Source organism: Schistocerca americana, chromosome 2 (assembly GCF_021461395.2).
Source record: "Schistocerca americana isolate TAMUIC-IGC-003095 chromosome 2, iqSchAmer2.1, whole genome shotgun sequence".
NCBI lineage: Eukaryota > Metazoa > Arthropoda > Insecta > Orthoptera > Acrididae > Schistocerca > Schistocerca americana.
In genome coordinates, this window is record NC_060120.1 from 1094948994 (window position 1) to 1094968328 (window position 19335).

Here is a 19335-nt window from a genome sequence, read left to right on the forward strand (position 1 = left end):
TTACATCTGATGCATTTTCAGTTCCTTTTTTTTTTTTTTTTTTTTTTTTTTTTTTCCATTGACATGGACCCCTTGCAGGTTCAAATCGATCCAAGAGGTTGATAAAGACCACTTACAGAAATACTGATCTATACCTATCTGTTGAGGTAGGCAGCTCAGTAGGGCCATTATGTTGGTTTAGTTTGAAGTGTTTCTAGTGCATAATGTCTGCCTTGATACCAGCTACTTCAATCGAGGGCTCTCCCCACAGCTGCCACTTGGCCACAGCAAAGGTCATCTGGCACAATGGCCATTCCTGTGAATCCAGGTTCCCCAAGGTCATGGGCATCTACTCTTTGGCATGCTTGGGAAGATAGCAGCTCAGGCATCAGAAGTGAGACCACTGAGTTGAAACTTCCTGGCAGATTAAAACTGTGTGCCGGACCGAGACTCGAACTTGGGACCTTTGCCTTTCGCGGTCAAGTGCTCTACCAATTGAGCTACCCAAGCACGACTCACGCCCCGTCCTCACAGCTTTACTACTGCCAGTACCTCGTCTCCTACCTTCCAAACTTTACAGAAGCTCTAGACCACTGAGTTGTCAGCGGACTGTACAGAAAGGGAACATAATAACCCCACCACACAAGATTCAATACTGTGTTTAAGCAAATATTTTAAGTCTCTGCAGTTACTCTGTGCAGAGGATCCTTTACACTGTAGGCAGTTGGCAGTATTTAAGATCCCTTCCCCAATTGGTCCACACTACAGGAGGAAGTTTTGAAAAATGGAGGTCAAACCTAAAATGGAATCAAAAATTACTTCATGTGAAACATTTGTTGTAAAGTAAGTAGATAAAGATGTTAGAGATGAAGCCAACTCCCACAATAGCAGTATAAGTTTATACACCATCTAGCATATACCGGGTGTATACGACCTGGGAGATCTGGGAGAAACCCGGGAATTTTTTCTTCCGGGAGAAAACCGGAAAAACCCGGAAATTTTTTAGAATTTCGAGAATTTTTTGTTTTGTTTTATTTTTCAGTTAAAGTTTTGTAATTTTACCTGGTAAGAAACAATACTGTAACAAAGGATGCTACTGTATCCTGCTACTGCAGAACAATATTACAGCAATAAACTAAGAACAAGAGAAAAAAAAAGAAAAACGAAAATAAAACTTAAGTTGTAAATGAAATGCCCCATATACAACAATAAAACACAGTACTCACACAAGCATCTGCCAACAGCAAAATGTGTCAAAGGCTTTAGGAAGACTGTGCAATGCTTCAAAACAACTAATTGCCTCCGATGAATGTGACATCACAACTGTTTACATTAGATTCATTTGAGCAGTTGCGAGCAGGCTCAGGCATGTGCGCAGATAGCCGTGCATGTGTGATACTTTCTCCCGTTTCTGGCTGCAGAAGTGTGGCTGTTAGCTGTATAAGCAGTTGCAGCAGGATGCTACCCAGAAAAATTTTACTGGCGTGCACAAGCAGCCAGATTCAATGGGGGCAAACAGGAATATCTGCCCCTGGTGGCAAGAATTCATATTCTTGAGGAAAAAGCCTTTTTTCACAATGTGCTTAGTATCCAGCACATGTTGGTCTATCGATTATTCATATGATTTTGAAATGCATCCCTGTTGGTTTTTGAACATTTATAAACATATTATAAGTTTATTTCTGAAGGGATCATAAGTTGATTTTTGAATGCATGCATAGTGTACGTCATGTATCTGCAAGGGGAATCCCCGATGCATCTGGAAATAAGCTTTCATGCAGACAGAAGGGGATGGGGCTATACGAGCTGAGCGGAATAAAGCCGAACAGGTGAATGTCAGTCGCTGTTTATGTGATTGACTGGGTTTCTGAATGATCAGCATTGTTATAATTACCAACTAAATCCATAGATTCAGACTACCAGAGCAGAAATAACTACTAACAGGAATAACAGGCAAGAAAGATTATGTATTATCTTCTCGGTGTATCCAAGAAAATGAATTTTTGATAGATAATTTTTGGCCAGATTGCTACACTAGTAATTGCCAGTTGTACAAACCCTGGTAGCAGCTGCCTAAGTTCTATTCTTGGAGTAGCATTGTGTGAACACATAACCGGAGAATAAACACAGGATAACTAAGCAGTTGATTGTGGCAGAGTTAGTGAAATTAACTGGAGAATAAGTTTTGACACTGGCAGGAATAGTTACAGAATTAGTGGTGACAAGATTGTTTGTTATAACGAGGAAGGAGAAGAAACGGGGACGTCACACAAATTATGAAAGAATATGACAGTTCCAAATTTGTATAAAAATTTCGTACTACTGCTTTTTGATCTCCAGCTTGAGAAGCTGGAGCGTATGAATGAAATGTGAAACTATTTCCGAACATAAAGCTTTGTGCTTGTAGTAGGCCTAATAGACATTTGATATTGGTACTTCGTGAATTATATTCTGTCGTGTTAAAAAAAGTGACCATTTGTGATAAAACAGTCTGTTTATTTGTTGTGTGTTACAATTCCTGCAATATTAGACAGGCCTATTTTGTTTTATCTAGAAGACAGTGACAAAATAGACGTAACCAGATTGAGAAAACACACCAGTCTTGGGTACTGTTTGTATTAACAGCTTTTTCAATATTAGGCAATGATATTTCGTTTTTTTCATGTGGGAAAACATTTGAAGAAGTTTGATGAGTTAATAGATTTCGCAGAAAGGAAAGGGCACCATGTAAAGCTGTAGCAAGGTTAGAGAGAGAAAAATGCTAGAACTTAAGGACTGAAGAAATGTGTACTGTCTGCCTTGTCATTTGTCTTTATTGGTTTTATGTATCCTATTTCATGTTACACAAAAAAAGCAAGTTATTAGCTAATAGACAATAAAGAGTGCAAATTTTCTGAAGAGTTCTTGTCCTCTGGATTACAGATAATCCCATCCAATATTAATTGCAAGGCATTTGCCCCCACCCCCACGCGCGCGCACACACACACACACACACACACACACACACACACACACAGAGAGAGAGAGAGAGAGAGAGAGAGAGAGAGAGAGAGAGAGAGAGAGAGAGAGAGGGGGGGGGGGGGGGGACATTTTAACTTCTGCTGTTATAAGTTTGAATTCCACAGAGCAATGTACAAGGATATGCGATAGAAGAATGCTGTGTGAAGATGCGGGGCACTGCACTTCCTCGTTGTCGACGGGACGTTAAACACTAATCTCCTCCTCCTCCTCCTCCTCCTCCTCCTCCTGCGCTTTGCACTCAAGGGAGGGAACCACTATCTAGTATTGCCGCTGTTCCGAAATATTGTAGATCTGGGGCTGATGTATACGGGCTTCCTGCGCCATCGTAGCTGCGCAAGCGCGGTGATGCGTGTTACAAGGGGCGCTCTTGCAACTGCTGAAACAAACCTGTTTCTAACAGGTTGCAGGAAAATATTGTGAATGGTTGTTTGAAAAGTATTACTTTCAAAGTAAATTTACTTTTATGCAAGGTGAACTATGTTCGAGAACGTACAATGAATTTCTTAAATCACAGAGTGTTTGAATCTCATTTAAAAATTAACTCTTTGTGGACAACTATTAGAAGAATTGTGAGCCCAGATGATCAGACATTTATGTCGTTATTAAAAATTTTACTGTCACATTTGTGTGATATATCTTAAAGTGTAACATGTGCAAAAAAGATCAATATTATATGTGAAAGCTTTGGTTTTCTTGTAGCAACACTACGTATATTAATTTAAACCATGAACTTTTCCAATTTGTGTATATGCGCTACGTAACACTGATGTTGCCTGACTACGTCAGGTGTCCTATGCTCTGAATATCCGCTGTCATCGGCTGGCGAGATCAAGTGACCTGAGCTATGACTGGCTTACAAAAGCACATCGCAGTCTCGATTTCAGTGCTTCAGTGTTTGGTGGAATTCATAATTATACTATCATAATACAAAAATATGCAGCATGCATGTTGCTGTACATCAAAGATCTTTCCAAAACGTGTTGGTTTCTTTTTACTGAGTTTGGTTTTCTAAAGGGCTGGGAAATTCTATGCCGGTGTATAAAACCACAACCATTCACAGGATTGATAAGTTTTACTGTTCTGAGGAAAAGTATACTGTCACTTAACACGGAAAAAGTGTATTTCACATGGGAGAAAATGTATTTTTTACCTGAAAAAATCCGGAAATTTATTTTTTTTTTTTTTTTTCTGTCTGCGTATACACCCTTAAATAATAAAAATATTGAAAGAATGTATGAGGAGATAAAAAGTTAAGGGAGACCAAAATTTAGTTGTGATCGGGGACTGAAATTTGATAGCAGTAATAGAAGGAAAATTAGTTGGAGAATATGGATTGGGGGAAAGGAGTGAATGAGGAAATCACATGGTAGAATCGTGCTCAGAGTGTTGTTTAATCATTGGTAACACTTCAAGAATTATATAAGAAGGTTGTATACAAGGGACAGACTGAGAGACACTAGAAGTTTTAGTTGATTATACAGTAGTAAAATAGAGATTTTTAAACTGTAAGCTTTTTCCAGTGGCTGATATGGACTTGTGATTGTTGTTGTTCGGTTATTAACTGTCAGTTAAAACTGAAGAAATTGAAAAAAGATCGGACATCAAGGAGATGGGTCCTTGATAAAATAAGAGAACAAGAGATTGTTGAGGGTTTCAGAGGGAACATTAAGCAATAATTGAAACAGAGGAAAGGAATAAAATACGAGATGATAGATGGTATATTGAAAGCAGCAGAGGACCAAATAGGTAAAAAGGCAGGGTCAAGTAGAAATCCTTGGTAACATAGGAGATGCTGAATTTCATTGACAAAATAAGAAAATATAAAAATGCAGTAAATGAAGAAGGCAAAAGGGAATACAAATAACTAAAAAATAATATTGACAGAAAGTGCAAAATGGCTAAGCAGGAATGGGTAGAGGACAGTGCAAGTCAGTTAGACGTACTCATAAATAGGGGAAAGATAGATACCACTTGTAGGCAAATGAAAGGAACCTTCGGAGAAACGAAAAGCACTGTTCAGCGTCAAGAGCTCAGGTGGCAAGGCAGTATCAAGCAAAGAAGGGAAAAGTAGAAGGGCTACGCACGTGAAGTGGGCTCGAAGGAAAAATTATAGAAAAAGACGACTGTAGATGAAAATGACGATAATTCGAGAAGAATTTGACAGCACATTGAAAAGTGTATGCCGAGACGAGATCCCTGGACATTCTTTTAGAATTGTTGAGGTCTTTGAGAGAGCCAGCCATAACAGAATTGTTCCACTTGTTGAACGAGATGTGAGAGAGAGATGAAATATTATCAGATTTCAAGAATAATTTAATAAATCGAAGAAGGCAGGTGCTTGACAGGTGAATATTACCAAACTATTAGTTAATGATATGAATAAAATAGAAAGAAACATTCCACATGGGAAAAATATATTAAAAAACAAAGATTCTATAACTTACCGTACGAGAAAGCGCTGGTGGATATACACAAACACACAAATTTCAAGCTTTCGCAACTCACAGTTGCTTCATCAGGAAAGAGGGAAAGATGAAATGATGTGGGTTTTAAGGGAGAGGGTAAGGAGTCATTCCAATCCCGGGAGCGGAAAGACTTACCTTACTGGGAAAAAGGGACAGGTATACACTCGCGCGCGCGTGCACACAGGCACACACACACACACACACACACACACACACACACACACACACGCACGCACGCGCGCGCACACACACACACACACACACACACACACACACACACATCCATCCGCACATATACATCCGCACATATACAGACACAGGCAGACTGATGACTGACATCTCTGCCCAAACTCTTTGCCTTTACATATGTGTGCCTGTGTGCGGATGGATGTGTGTGTGTGTGTGTGTGTGTGTGTGTGTGTGTGTGTGTGTGTGCGCGCAAGTGTATACCTGTCCCTTTTTCCCCCTAAGGTAAGTCTTTCCAGTCCCGGGATTGGAATAACTCCTTACCCTCTCCCTTAAAACCCACATCCTTTCGTCTTTCCCTCTCCTTCCCTCTTTCCTGATGAAGCAACCGTGGGTTCCAAAAGCTTGAAATTTGTGTGTTTTTTATTGTGTCTATCTACCAGCACTTTCTCGTTCGGTAAGTCACAGAATCTTTGTTTTTCAAACTATTAGTTATTTAGTTATGACTGTGAAATACTGACACATACAGAAGAATGGAAAAGCTGGTAGGAGCTGACTTCAAGGTGCATCCAAGTCAAGGAACACTAAGAAAAGTTGGGGGGGGGGGGGGGGGGGGGAATTGTGTGGTCATAAATTTTTATGCAATGACAGGAGGAACTGCCACAAACAAAATACTAAAATGACCCACAGTGGGTCGTGTGTATAGGGAGCTGGAGGTGGGCAACTTCTATAGAAACAGTGCTACTCATATTTTCCCCTAGGACTAACAGTTTCCACATTGCAGTGGATGGAAAAGATCACAAATTATTTTTAAGAGTTTTAATGGTACAAAATTATTGTTCACTGGCAAATGAAGTGCAGTAAGAAGAAATATTAAATGTGTGTACCTCACCTGGGGAGGAGGGGGGTGAAAAACATGAGAAGGTAGGTCGTCAGATTGTGGTTGTGCAATTTCTAATTCCCTCCTTCATAGGTCTGCAAAGTGAAGAGTTTCAGAAGAAACAGCTGCAGAGTGTTTCAGGAAGTTATACCCATCCTCAACAGGATGTCTTAAAAATAACTGGTAACAGCGCACAGGCATTCCAGGGAGTTGTTTGTTTCCTAAAAAGTGTGTTAACTTTACACAGAATACAGGTATGAGTTATTAATAATGCTAATGCCAGAAACACATATGGACACAATATATGTGAATTTCTGCACAGTGTTCTATACTGCTAGAGAGGATGTTGATTCTTAGTGATCCTTAAGACAGCTGTAGCATTCCTCCTAGAAAGGCAGTTTCCCCCACCACGAACACTGCTTGCTTTTAAGTTTACAGGCAGACTGTACCTTCCTGGCATTTCCTATCGTGCACTCTTTTGCGAGTAAACAAAATAACTTCACTTGAGTCCTGTTTACATAGTGGAGCTATTTTCATTTTATTGAATGAGTACTTATTTCCCATGGTTAAATGAGACATTATGTACAAATGTTCAACAGCTGTAACGGTCTACTATACTGGAAAGTCTGTCCCAAATGACACATGGTGTCAGTACTTATTTGTCAACATCAAATATGTTGTCTTCACTACCACTTTCTGTAATGCTCTTCACAGCACAAAGGGTATCGAATGCATTTCCCCACTCTCAGCGCTCCCGACTTCTGAAGAGGCTGAGAGGCTTAAATTGGCTCTCTGCAACAGAAGTGGGTCACCTAGGTGTCATGGGCAAATTACTGTTCTAGACTTGAACATGATCAGCCCCATTCCACCAGACATATTAACGTCCACCTTGAAACATATACTGTGGGTATGTGGTAAGTGGATCCACTCTACAAGTGCCAACAGTTCCTGAGTGAGTGGAGTCTACCAGTAACACAGTTAATGGTGATGGAAGTGCAGTAACTTATTGGTCATTCATTAATTCACCATCAACCGACAAGACAATCACATGACTTTACAATACGGTGTAAACAGGAGACAGCAGCAAGGTGCCACATTTACCAATCCAACCCCTTTCCCACTGAGACTACAAAGGTCACTAACAATATCACACTTACAAATTATACACTTCTCAGCCATTGTTTATAGGAACATTTTTTACATAAATGCTCACTTAACAATTGCAAATAAATACTCATTAATAAACTGAAAATTGTTTCACTGTTACAAATACAGGCTCAGTGAAGTTATTTTGTCTGCTCATATACGAGCATTGGGTAAGAAGCTGCAATACAGAATGACAGTGTGTCAATTTCCCCTCAAGCAGTGTAGAGATTTGTGTAGATTCTGTCCATATGTGTTTCTTGTACTAGTATTATTAGCAAATCATATCCGCATTTTGTCTAGTGTTAATGCAATTTGTGAAAACCAAACACTCTGTGGGAATGTCTGCTTACTGCATTGCCCGTGATTCGAAAGGCACTGCAGAGGGTGGATATAACTTTGTGAAACACCCTGTAGTTGCTTCTTGTGATGTTGTGGGGTAAATAGAATGGGGAATCAGCTGCGTGCTCTTCGGTTTGCAGATCTGTGAGCGAGGGAAAATCATGACCTCCCTTCATGTTTCTACCCCCTCTCTTTCCAACCTATACCATTAAACTTCCTTTCTCTTAGTAATCTGTGATTTTTCCATCACTTAGAACATAAAAACTATTAGTCCTAGAGAAAAAAATGAATAGGACAATTTTTTTGCACTGGGAAACATTTTCACTAACAGCCTCAATTTTTTAGTTATAAAATTAATTAATCAATCAGTAAACAGTAAATTTAGATACCCCTCAACCCCGTGCTGACACCCTGCTGGTGGAGATTTTAGTGTGTTGTTCACCATACTCTATCCTCCTGTTCAAAAATTTTTGACTACACGATATTTTTCCCCAAATTTTGCTTTGCTGACTGGACTAGTAGACCAATTATGAATCCAGAGAAATGTAGGAACGCGTGAAGCAATATTGCCTCGAAAACTTATTTTACAGAGTGAGGCCTGTGTTTCTAACACTTAGAGATTTACAAAAAACATTTGACAGTGTCGACTGGAAAAGTAAAGTAACAGGTGTAAAATAAAGGGAGTGAAAGGCTATTTACAACACCCATGCAGAACCCAGACGGCACATGTTATTTAGTCTGTCCATTGAGTGAGCAATAAAGGAAAATGAGGAGAAATTTGGAAAGTGGATTAAAATTCTGGGAGAAGACGTAAAGCTCAGGTTAGGAAATGAGACACTGGAAGTAGTAGACGAGTTTTGCCATTTGATCAGCAAAATAACTGATGTTTGGCCAGAATAGGGAAGATACAAACTGGCAATGGAAAGAAAAGCCGTTGTGAAAAAGAGCCATGTGTTAACAACTGATATAAATTTAGGAAGTTTTTCCAAAGGTATTCTACCGGAATGTAGCCTCGTGCAAAAATGAAACGGGACAATAAGCGGGCTGGGTGAGAAGAGAATTGAAGGGTTCAAAATGTAGTGCTAGAGCAGAATACTGAAGATCACATGGGCAGATCGAGGAACTGATATAATTCTAGGGATTAAACAGATAATCATAGATGTGACGAGGAGTTACTGAATTGAATTGGTAACAAAGAAATTTATAGCATAACTTGAGTAAATGGAGGGATTGATCGATAGGTCACACCCTGAGGCATCAAGGAATTGTCAGTTTGGCAACAGAGAGAAGTGTGAGGGAGTTGGAGCAGTTATCTGAATACGAAGAGACTTGCAGAGGACAGAGCACTATGCCAAACAAGTCATCAGACTGAAGACTGCACCAACATTAATCTTTCTCATCTCCAGGTTCTTAATGTATTGTTGGTAGCTGTTTCTTTTTTCAGAAAGCCATTTGCCTCGAGTGATTCTTGCTACTGTCTTTTCTGCATCTTCCTTCTTCATACTCCCAGGACAGCAAAATTAGCCCAACTGTTCAGGAGTTCCTTGTCCTAGTTTAATACTCAGTCCCCATTATGTTAGTTTCCTTCTTATTTATAAATAGCTATTACAGCAATCAGCTAACATAGACTGCATTTCATTAAGCGGCAACTACCGTCATGTTGTTAGCAGACAGTATTGTGATGATTTTCTGTCCATGTCCAAATTGAGGTAGTTCTTTATATCCTTCTTTGCCTGTTCAATGTGCAAATTAAATCTCGGTGGTGACTGAGAGAAATGGTGCCTCGACTTTGGTCTCTCGTATCATTCCATCACTGCATAGTGAAGTGTCAAAACAACATGTAATTCCCCCTTTCACACAGTAACACAAACTCAGCACAATAAATCTCGGTGATGACTGAGAGAAATGGTGCCTCGACTTTGGTCTCTCATATCATTCCATCACTGCATAGTGAAGTGTCAAAACAACATGTAATTCCCCCTTTCACGCAGTAACACAAACTCAGCACAATAGGCTGTAGTGTGGTAGGACTGGACCAAAGTAACACATCAGGCAATCACCATTGACAGTTGCACCGAACGTTTTATTTGGTACCTTTAAACGAGAGAACTTGTCAGATAAAACCATCACATGTTTAAAACTACCACACATCTTTAAAAATTATTATTCAGGTGAAAATAAGTTACTTCAATTTTAAACATTCATAAAAACACAGCACTTATAGCATATTACACATTTACTGAAATGGGCTAAATTTTATATACTCTAAATTGTAAACAAGCTGAAGAACAATTTACTGATATTTAACTAATGTACCCTTTCATTAAGATAGTGATTGTTACTACCAAAATAATTCAGAGGTCAGGCAACAATCGGATACCATGGCACACAACAGGTTATTTAAATGGTTGCCACACAGCAGGTTATTTAAATGGTAGGCACCACATAATTTAGCATATAAAATTTCATGTGAGCAAACAAGCTCGTGAGATTCAACAACTACGCTCAGAAAACGGACGCCCCCACGCTCAGCTGTTTCCTATACAGGCTCGACATGGACCCCCAGACGGGAGCAGCAACAGTCACAAATGGGCATGAGAAAATCCCAGAACTAGTGGGTATCTACAACAGACTGACATCTGCCTTAAATAACTAGAAACACTAATCATTACAACACATCATCAGTAAAATTAATACATAAAATTAATTACCAGGTGTACCAGTATGAAATGAGCGTTAAGATATAAATGTATCGATAGGGAACATTTGTTGTGAACGAGCCTTAAATTTTTTTTTTTTTTTTTTTTTTTTTTTTTTTTTGTATGAGATCTATCAAGGATCTTTAGTATACGTCAAGTCATGGAACAAACATCATCATATGTTTTTGTCGTGTTAACAATGTCGAATTTTGTACCAGAAAGTGATGATTTGCGGAAAGCATTAATTTTTTGTTTTCATTTGAAAAAAAAGTGCTGCTGAGTCGCATTGAATGCTTGTCGAGGCTTATGGTGACCATGAGCTATCAGAAGCAACAAACAAAAGACGGTTTCAACGGTTCAGAAATAATTATTTTGATGTAAGAAATGAAGAACATGGAAGACCACCAAAAAAGTTTGAAGACACCAAATTGCAAGCAATATTGGATGAAGATGATACTTTGACTCAGAAGCAAGTGGCAGCAATGCTAATTTTCATTGTGCAAACAAACAATTTCTGACCGTTTGAAAGCTATGGGAAAGATCGGAAAGTGTGGAAAATGGGTGCCACATGAATTGAATGAAAGACAGATGGAAAACCGAAAAACCGTTGTCAAATTTTGCTTCAAAGACATGAAAGAAAATCAATTTTGCATCGAATTGTTACTGGCAATGTAAAATGGATTTATTTTAAGAATCCTAAATGGGAAAAATCATGGTTTAATCCAGGACAACCATCAACATCGACTGCAAAACCAGATCAATTCGGCAAGAAGACAATGCTCTGTGTTTGGTGGGATCAGAAAGGTGTGGTGTATCATGAGCTTCTAAAACCCGGTGAAACTGTGAATACTAATCGCTACAGACAACAAATGATCAATTTGAACTACGCATTGATCGAAAAAAGACCAGAGTGGGCCAGAAGACATGGCAAAGTAATTTTTTTACACAACAATGCACCTGCACACAAAGCAAAACTGGTTCAGGATACAATCAAAACACTTGGCTGGGAGCTGCTACCCCACCCGCCGTATTCACCAGACTTGGCCCCTTCCGACTACCATTTGTTTTCATCAGTGGGAAACTATTGGATGAGGAACGCTTCGATTCCTACGAAGAAGTCGAAAATTGGGTGTCTGATTGGTTTGCTTCAAAAGACGAACATTTCTATTAGTGTGGTGTCCACAAATTGCCAGAAAGGTGGTCAAAATGGATAGAAAGCAATGGTCAGTACTTTGAATAAAATGGTTTTACTTTTCAATTCAAAATTAGTGCTTCATTTTCATACCGGTACACCTGGTACAATATCGATCTACTGTCATTGAAGGTATTCTAGTACCACCATCAATAGAATCCGCTTCACGCTATTAAACACACAATAACAACTGGCCTCTCGGTAAGAATTTAGGAAACTACTGATTTCAAAATTATACACTAGTCTCTCAGACACACTATTAGTTCAAACAGGAACGTAACAGTAATGTTATTACAATTCAGAGATAAATATATCCAGGGAAATATTTTATATGTAGATATATCAGTAGTGACTGGCCATCTTAACTCCATGGTGTGATATAAATACAATAACCAGGCAGTACTTAAACAAGGGCCAGCAAACTGTTTTCAATGGGATCTACAACGGAATGTCTCAGCACTCCAGGCCCTCATAGATGTTAATAACCACACCACATACACCTTAAAACATTACATATTAAACTAATTCAAATCAACACATTGAAGGCCACACTCAGTAGGAGTAGTGACGGCCGCCCAAGAAAATACAGTCAACCGCACAGAACCCAGTAGTGGATTCCAACCACAATTTACAGGACAAGCAAGGCCCTTACCCTCTTGCCTGTTCGACAAAGCCAGCCACCGCAGGTCCTGATAATGCCAGGAAACATGAAGCAAGCGAAAAAAAAACACCAGCAATGGCTTCCCAGTAACGTCTCTTTCCATGCCGGAGATATTTGCCACAGCGTCGTCACAGCCCCTTTAGATGTGCCCAGCTTGCTGGCTGACACTGGACCTTATCTGTCCACCATAGTTCCCAAAACACTGTTACTGCTCGGCGTCCAAAAGCAAAATCACTCCCCCTTCCTCAGCTTTTCCACTCACTCCCGATCAGCCCGACAGGTGGCGCCAGTGCGCGCTCTGCACACACTGCTGGAAAGATGATCTGTACCGGCGGCGGGAATACCGCTGATCGAGCCACATGGCTCACATAGGAATCAGCAAGTGTTGGAAGGGGCGTGAGAGAGCAAGGAAAGCTACTCATCTCTCCTCTGGAATCTGGAGCACGGAATTTTTAGCCAGTATAGAAATATTGTGCACTTCTAAAAGCGAGTGGATAACCTCTAAAAGTGAGTGGATAACCGTCAGTTCTTTAGGATATAATAGGTTTTTGTGTCAATAATAAAATTTGGTTCTCACATTGTGAAACATCTCAAAACCAACTCGTTTTCATTCAAAATGGCAGTATTAAAGGCATGTCACCCCTTGCCCCTGGACAAAGTCCTGTGGACATCTGACTGCTCCAGTCGGCTCTGCATAAAGAGGATGGATTGAGTACTCTTTTTACTTCTGAAGTTGATGCCACAGTGCTTAGGAATGGAAAACATGTTATTCCATTCCACAATTCCAAATATATAAATGAAATGTGTGTCTCCCTGATGTTTATGAATCTGTTCTCTATTATTAACCCAATGCTAAAATAACTTCTCGATTGCCTCTGGTTCTCTTAAACCAAATTTGTCTTCTCCTAACCTGCTTTCAGTTTTCCCTTCCATTCTTACATAAATCTCATCTATTCCAGTAGATTACTCTCGTAGTCTTTTTGAGCGATTTGATATTATATGTATTGTGCAGCAGTTTTCATTTCTGTTAGCTGTCGCTTTCTTTGACAGTGAAATAGTTATATGCTGTACAAAATCTAGTGGAACATTCCCAGTTGAATAGATTTTATTTGTGAGTTTGTATAGTTTGTGCTCTGCACATTTTCCTGATGCCCACAAGAGTTTTACTGCTATTTGAGCAATACCAGGGCATATGTTCCATCAGAGATCCTGCAAAGATATTTGAAATTCATAAAAAAGTGTCGTATCTCTTTTATCGCCTTCTTGCATCTTGTACTCATTTTCAGTTGACCTAATTTCTCCTGGCCAACACAAAGTATTGTTTCCATCTTCTCACTTTATTTTTGCTTCCATTGGCCAGTTATCTGTTTCATCGCTGGTCATTGTGCTCCTTATTTTGTGCTCTCTAAAAGTGGCAGTTCATTTGTCTGTGTACATCATCTCTCTTATCCTGTTTGAGTTTTCTGTCCATCTTCCTTTCACTCATTCTTCCTTACCTTCCTTTCTAAATTTCTAGAAAATTTAATTTCTGGATGACAATTAGTATGGCTGCATTGCAGCCCCCATTACGTTTAAATTATTGTCCCCTTTGACATATTTTAAGAGTTCATTAATATTATTGTACACTTTAGTTTTGCTGCCATCCTCCTCTGTGGCTTCCATGTATACTTATATGATCACAATGTCTGTCAGATATCCATTCAATTTGACCATCGATCCTTTTTCTATCTGCTACAGATAAACCTTTGCTCTATTTCCAGTTTCCCTATTCATTATTATTAGTATTACTCCCCCTCTACCATCATCTGACCCAGTGTGAATAATCCTGTGAGCTCCACTCCAAATACCACAGTCTTCTGGCCATTGCTACTTACTTATTCCTAAAATATCTATCTGCCTCATTTATTTTCATTTGAGATCATGTTTCTCCTCAGTGCTTTAGCATTCTGACTTTACACACCATCACTGTAATTATCATTGTCATTTGTCTGATAGTTCCATGTGGGTATTGCCTTGGAGATCTGAATGGAGGACTGTTTTACTGAGTAGAACTGCACATGTAGGACTACATAATGTGGTGTTTTCAGTCATGTTCCGTGTTGCAGTACTGCCACCATTGAAGTTGTAGTGACTGTGCCTGCAGGTAGCTCCCAAATGCTGTGGCAGTCACCTTGGTTTCTGTCAGTTGTGAATATGCTTTCCCCCAGAATGTATAGTAATCCCAGCAGAGTGGGCTGCTGCTTCCACCCTGTCAAATGTATTGGTGATTTTGTGATCTCATTCATCTTACTGTCTATTGTAGTTTTCACCGTAAGTCTGCCAAGAGTGTCTCTTTACAAGGTTCTAACAGCTGGTCCAGTTGAACTAAGTGTGTGTGTGTGTGTGTGTGTGTGTGTGTGTGTGTGTGTGTGTGTGTTTAGACACACAATCAGTTTGGGGAAAGACAATTGCTACTTACCGGACAGTAGACACGTTAAGTTGCAGACAGGCACAATTAAGACTCTTACATAAAGCGCTCGCTCTCTCTCTCTCTCTCTCTCTCTCTCTCTCTCTCTCTCTCTCTCTCTCTCTCTCTCTCTCTCTCTCTCTCCCCCCCCCCCTCCCTCCCCCCCCTCTCCCCCTCTCCCTTTCCCCCTCCTTTTAAAGTTCTCTGTAATCTTTGTAGAAATTCCAAATTCCTCTCTTTGTTAAAGAATTACAAGCAAAAGCCGTGGGCTACAAAACAGTTGAATAAGGCCTATCTTTCACATTTTCTTTATCAGTTACAAGTTACGCAAGTATCAGCTTCAGCTGATCAATAGTTTTGCTTCAGTGTTACATTTCCGATTTTGCTCTTAGTTTAAACCACTAAAAAATTCCTAAACAGATAGGGGCAGATGCTTCTCTTATCTAGTCACTTGTAGAGCAAATTGTACATGAATGCCTTTTTTAAATTTACTTGTATCATTCTAATAACTTTGGCATCAAATGACTGTACAACATATAAATGCCCTGGTGTTACTGTTTCAGTTTTGCTGCACACATTTTGTGGGTATGGATTCAGAATTCTTGCAGACTGACTTTTGGTTGCAGGAGTTAATTTTATTTATTCATGATTCCTTATGTGAAAAAGAGAGCAATAGTCCAGCATTTCATTACAACTGAAAGAATATTTTCACATATATTGCAGACTAATTGTTAAAATGTGCTATATTTCTTGGTACATTTTTGTTTTCTGATATGTATGTTATTTAAATTGTTTCAGGTTATCTACTTGCAGACTGCTACTAAGTGTATGGTTTGTGAAGAAGGAAATCGTAGTATAACTCTAAAACCATGTAATCACTTTGTGCTATGTAGTAATTGTGCTCTTACCCAAAAGGAATGTCCGTACTGTCAGATGCCTATTAGCAATACTCCTGTTTGAGTGATAAATAGAATTATTAGTTATAAACACTTCAAGTACAGATTAAGAACGTTTTATATCCAGAGAAAGCATGAAGACAAGATAATTATATCCGAGTTTAAAAAGTATGTATGCTTTATAATAGTGTATGGATAGAAACAGCAGTATAGAAGGTCTGATACAAAAGTATCTGGAAGTTACCTAAATAATATAACCTACAATTCATACGGTGACTGTGTCTACGTATTTTCCTACTACTGTGTGTTTATTACTGTGTACGTTGATTGGTCGTTCATTTGCTATTGCAGGTACTCATTGAAATACATGCTATCTTGATGTATAATGTGTAGTCCATGCCACAGTTTCTACAACTTTCATACTTTTTACCTCATAGAAAAATGACAAAAAACAGTTGTGACATCTACTCTTAAAAGATGGACATGGAAACCATTAAAATTATGTTTTAGTGATAGTACAATATTAAGAAATAAAATAAGCAACAGTTGTGGCAAAAGCATGTATGGTTACTGTGTTCGCTGTGTTAGAAGAATCAGCAAATAGACTGAATTAGTATTCATGTACCCAGAATTTGCAGAATATTTCCAAGTGCTTTTCATCAGACCTTCCATTTTAATTTACAAAAATATAATTTGCCTTTTAAAGTGCACATGGACCATAATACTTATACTGCTTAATGATTTAAGACTGATTAATTTTAACTATTTGACTTGTGGAACCAGATACATTGTTGGACAGTGTTTCCACACTTTGAAGTACAAGCAAAAGGAAGTACAAAATTTTTATTAAAATTTATATGTGCTAAACTTTATATGATAGAAGAGAGAAAATATGAATGAAGATCAGGTCTGAGGAGCATGATGTGCCTAGGAAGAAAGCAATAGATGAAAGAGATGATTATACAGACAGTAACATAAAAATATTATATTCCATATTGCCACTCAAAGCCTACAAAAATGCACTGTAAAACAAAGTAATCTTGAAGCTGTAACCTTTTTGATGATAGTTGTATTTTCTTTTCATACCTCCAGTATGTTGTTGAATAAAGTAAAAGAAATTCTTTGGCTTGTTGTATTAGAGGTAAAATTTTCACAAGTCACAAGTTTGAACATTATATGTTGTCAGTTTTCTTTGTATCATAAAATACTTCCTGAAAAAGGCATATGTGCAGTGTAGGTAGATTTCATTGGTAGTAGAGCTGATAAACACTGATTTTTAAGAAACCACAGTTTCTTAATGCTAAATTAACAATCTATAAAAGGAATGCTGTATGTATGAAGTCCAGAGAATTTTCACAGTATTTGAACATATTTGTAATGGTAAATGTCGTACCACATATTTGTAACTATAGCAATAGAAGTTTAGGCCCAATTCCTTGATCTTTATTTTTATCATAAGATGGGTATGGACACTGTTTTTACTTATTGACATTTGAGAATAACAACCTATTTTGTTATGTGAAGAAATAGCTGTTAATAAATTTCTTTATGTTTTGGTGCAGTGTGGTTCCACTTCTGGTCCAGCATTTAGCATGGTTCCATTTTAATGTTTTAAGGAAATCACTCCATATTTTAATATCTCTTTTTTATGTTTTACTACTGTTTTAGTGCCAAGCTGCTTCTATCCTGAACTCAAAAGATTTTTTAAAAAGAAATTTACATATATGAATAAATATTTGATATGATGGATATTATACTTGTGGGGCACTTCTATTTATTTTACTTTATATTTTTAATGGTAAACCTGTATGTATGACTGTGAAACCTCTAAACAATGCATATGGGCCAGTAATGAGTAATTGTATGCCGAAGAAAGACTGCACAGCAGGATTATAAGTTACTTTGTAATGTAATTACATTTGAGCCAGTGGAGACTTCCTGAAAGGTTATTAAAACATATTATAATGTTGTATAGATCTTTTTGTTAAAAGTGGAAAAATGTTTCAGTATTTTGTTGGTGTATAGAAATCAAAAGTATGGCGCAATTGTTTAGATGCTGCATAATTCTATGAAATGTTTTAATGTACCAAAAAACATTTTTCAATTTTATATTTGTAAACTAATTGTAAGCATGTGAAATAATGTTGCTATAACTGACAGTATTTGCACTAGGATTTTTGTTCTCTTCAAGTAGTTTTTTTGTATACCATGCATCAGTTCTGCAATTATAAACAGTATACACAACCTACCAAATGTTCATACTCGTTCGGTGTGATCTGTTTAGTTTTAGTAACGGTGAGCCTAAAGACATTTTCACATCCTTTGCTCACAGCATTATAAATTTCTACATTTTTTTCCCACATTCCTGATTGTTTGGTTAAATCTCTAAGCCCAATATAAAACAGTGAAACTGCAGAAGAATGATAGTTTTATATGCTCACAATAGCACAAATACGCCAAACAAAATTTCAGATAGAATCTCAGTCAACATTTTTCCTTCAGTGATGTTTTTTTACTGTATGACAAGGAAGTGTAATAAAAATTGCATGTCACTATTGGTGTTCAAGCTGATATCCAGTAAAAAATGAGGGGAATCGGAATGTATGTGTTTATGATTCTGTTGTGAAGAAATAAAGATTTAAAGACAGAAAAATTGGCCAATCATTGCAAAGTCCACTACTGATTGAGATATATGTATCTAATAACATGATTTGGTGACAACTTATGCTGTTAATGCCTGCCCTCACATCAAACAAGTTTTTACAAATTGCTAAATGATTCTGTTACAATTTAACATTACTATTATTTTATAATTTGTTACTTGGAGAACAAGATTGTCTTAGCCAAAATTGCTCTACAAAACTTTATTGTGCATAACTGGTTTCAGTAAAGCTAAGTTATCTTCTTCAGATCTGTAATGAAATTACTAGAAATGCTACAAACTGTTATATAAATAATGCATCATTAACCTATGGAAGAACCAAATGGCAAAATCCTTCATCAAGGTTATTACAAACATCTTGTGCCAGCTATACACAAGATCTTTCCATTGAATTTCCAGGTATATAAACATGGAATGAACGATGCGTTGGCACTACAAAATTAAAATTACTTTGTACATAACAATTTGCCAAAATACCATTACCATAATATGTCGTGCCTACCAGGGTGCCACAAGACTAAATGTCAATAGCCAATGCATAAGAGGAACTGACCACAAGCATAGCAGGTGTTGCGGTAGTACATAGATTCTTTCAGGAAAAGTCAAATATGTAATTTAAAACAAACAAGATTCCAAATATACGTATATATAAATATAAAATTCTGAAATGTTTATAAAATATTTTTGATTATTTCTTCATGACAATATTGCTAAGAAACCCTGTACACTATATTTACGATACTTGCACTATATCAGTACAAAA

The 19335-nt window shown here is 37.9% G+C and overlaps 1 protein-coding gene across 1 annotated transcript in view; it reads left to right on the top strand.

Annotated features, from left to right (window-relative positions):
* Positions 1-18677, top strand: part of LOC124596499 (putative E3 ubiquitin-protein ligase UNKL) — a 268521-nt gene extending 249844 nt beyond the window's left edge. The window contains exon 15 of the mRNA XM_047135658.1: positions 15813-18677. Within this exon, the coding sequence (XP_046991614.1) occupies positions 15813-15974 (162 nt within the window). The 3' untranslated portion in view covers positions 15975-18677. The remainder of the gene's footprint in view (positions 1-15812) is intronic.
* Positions 18678-19335: the final 658 nt, after the last annotated feature.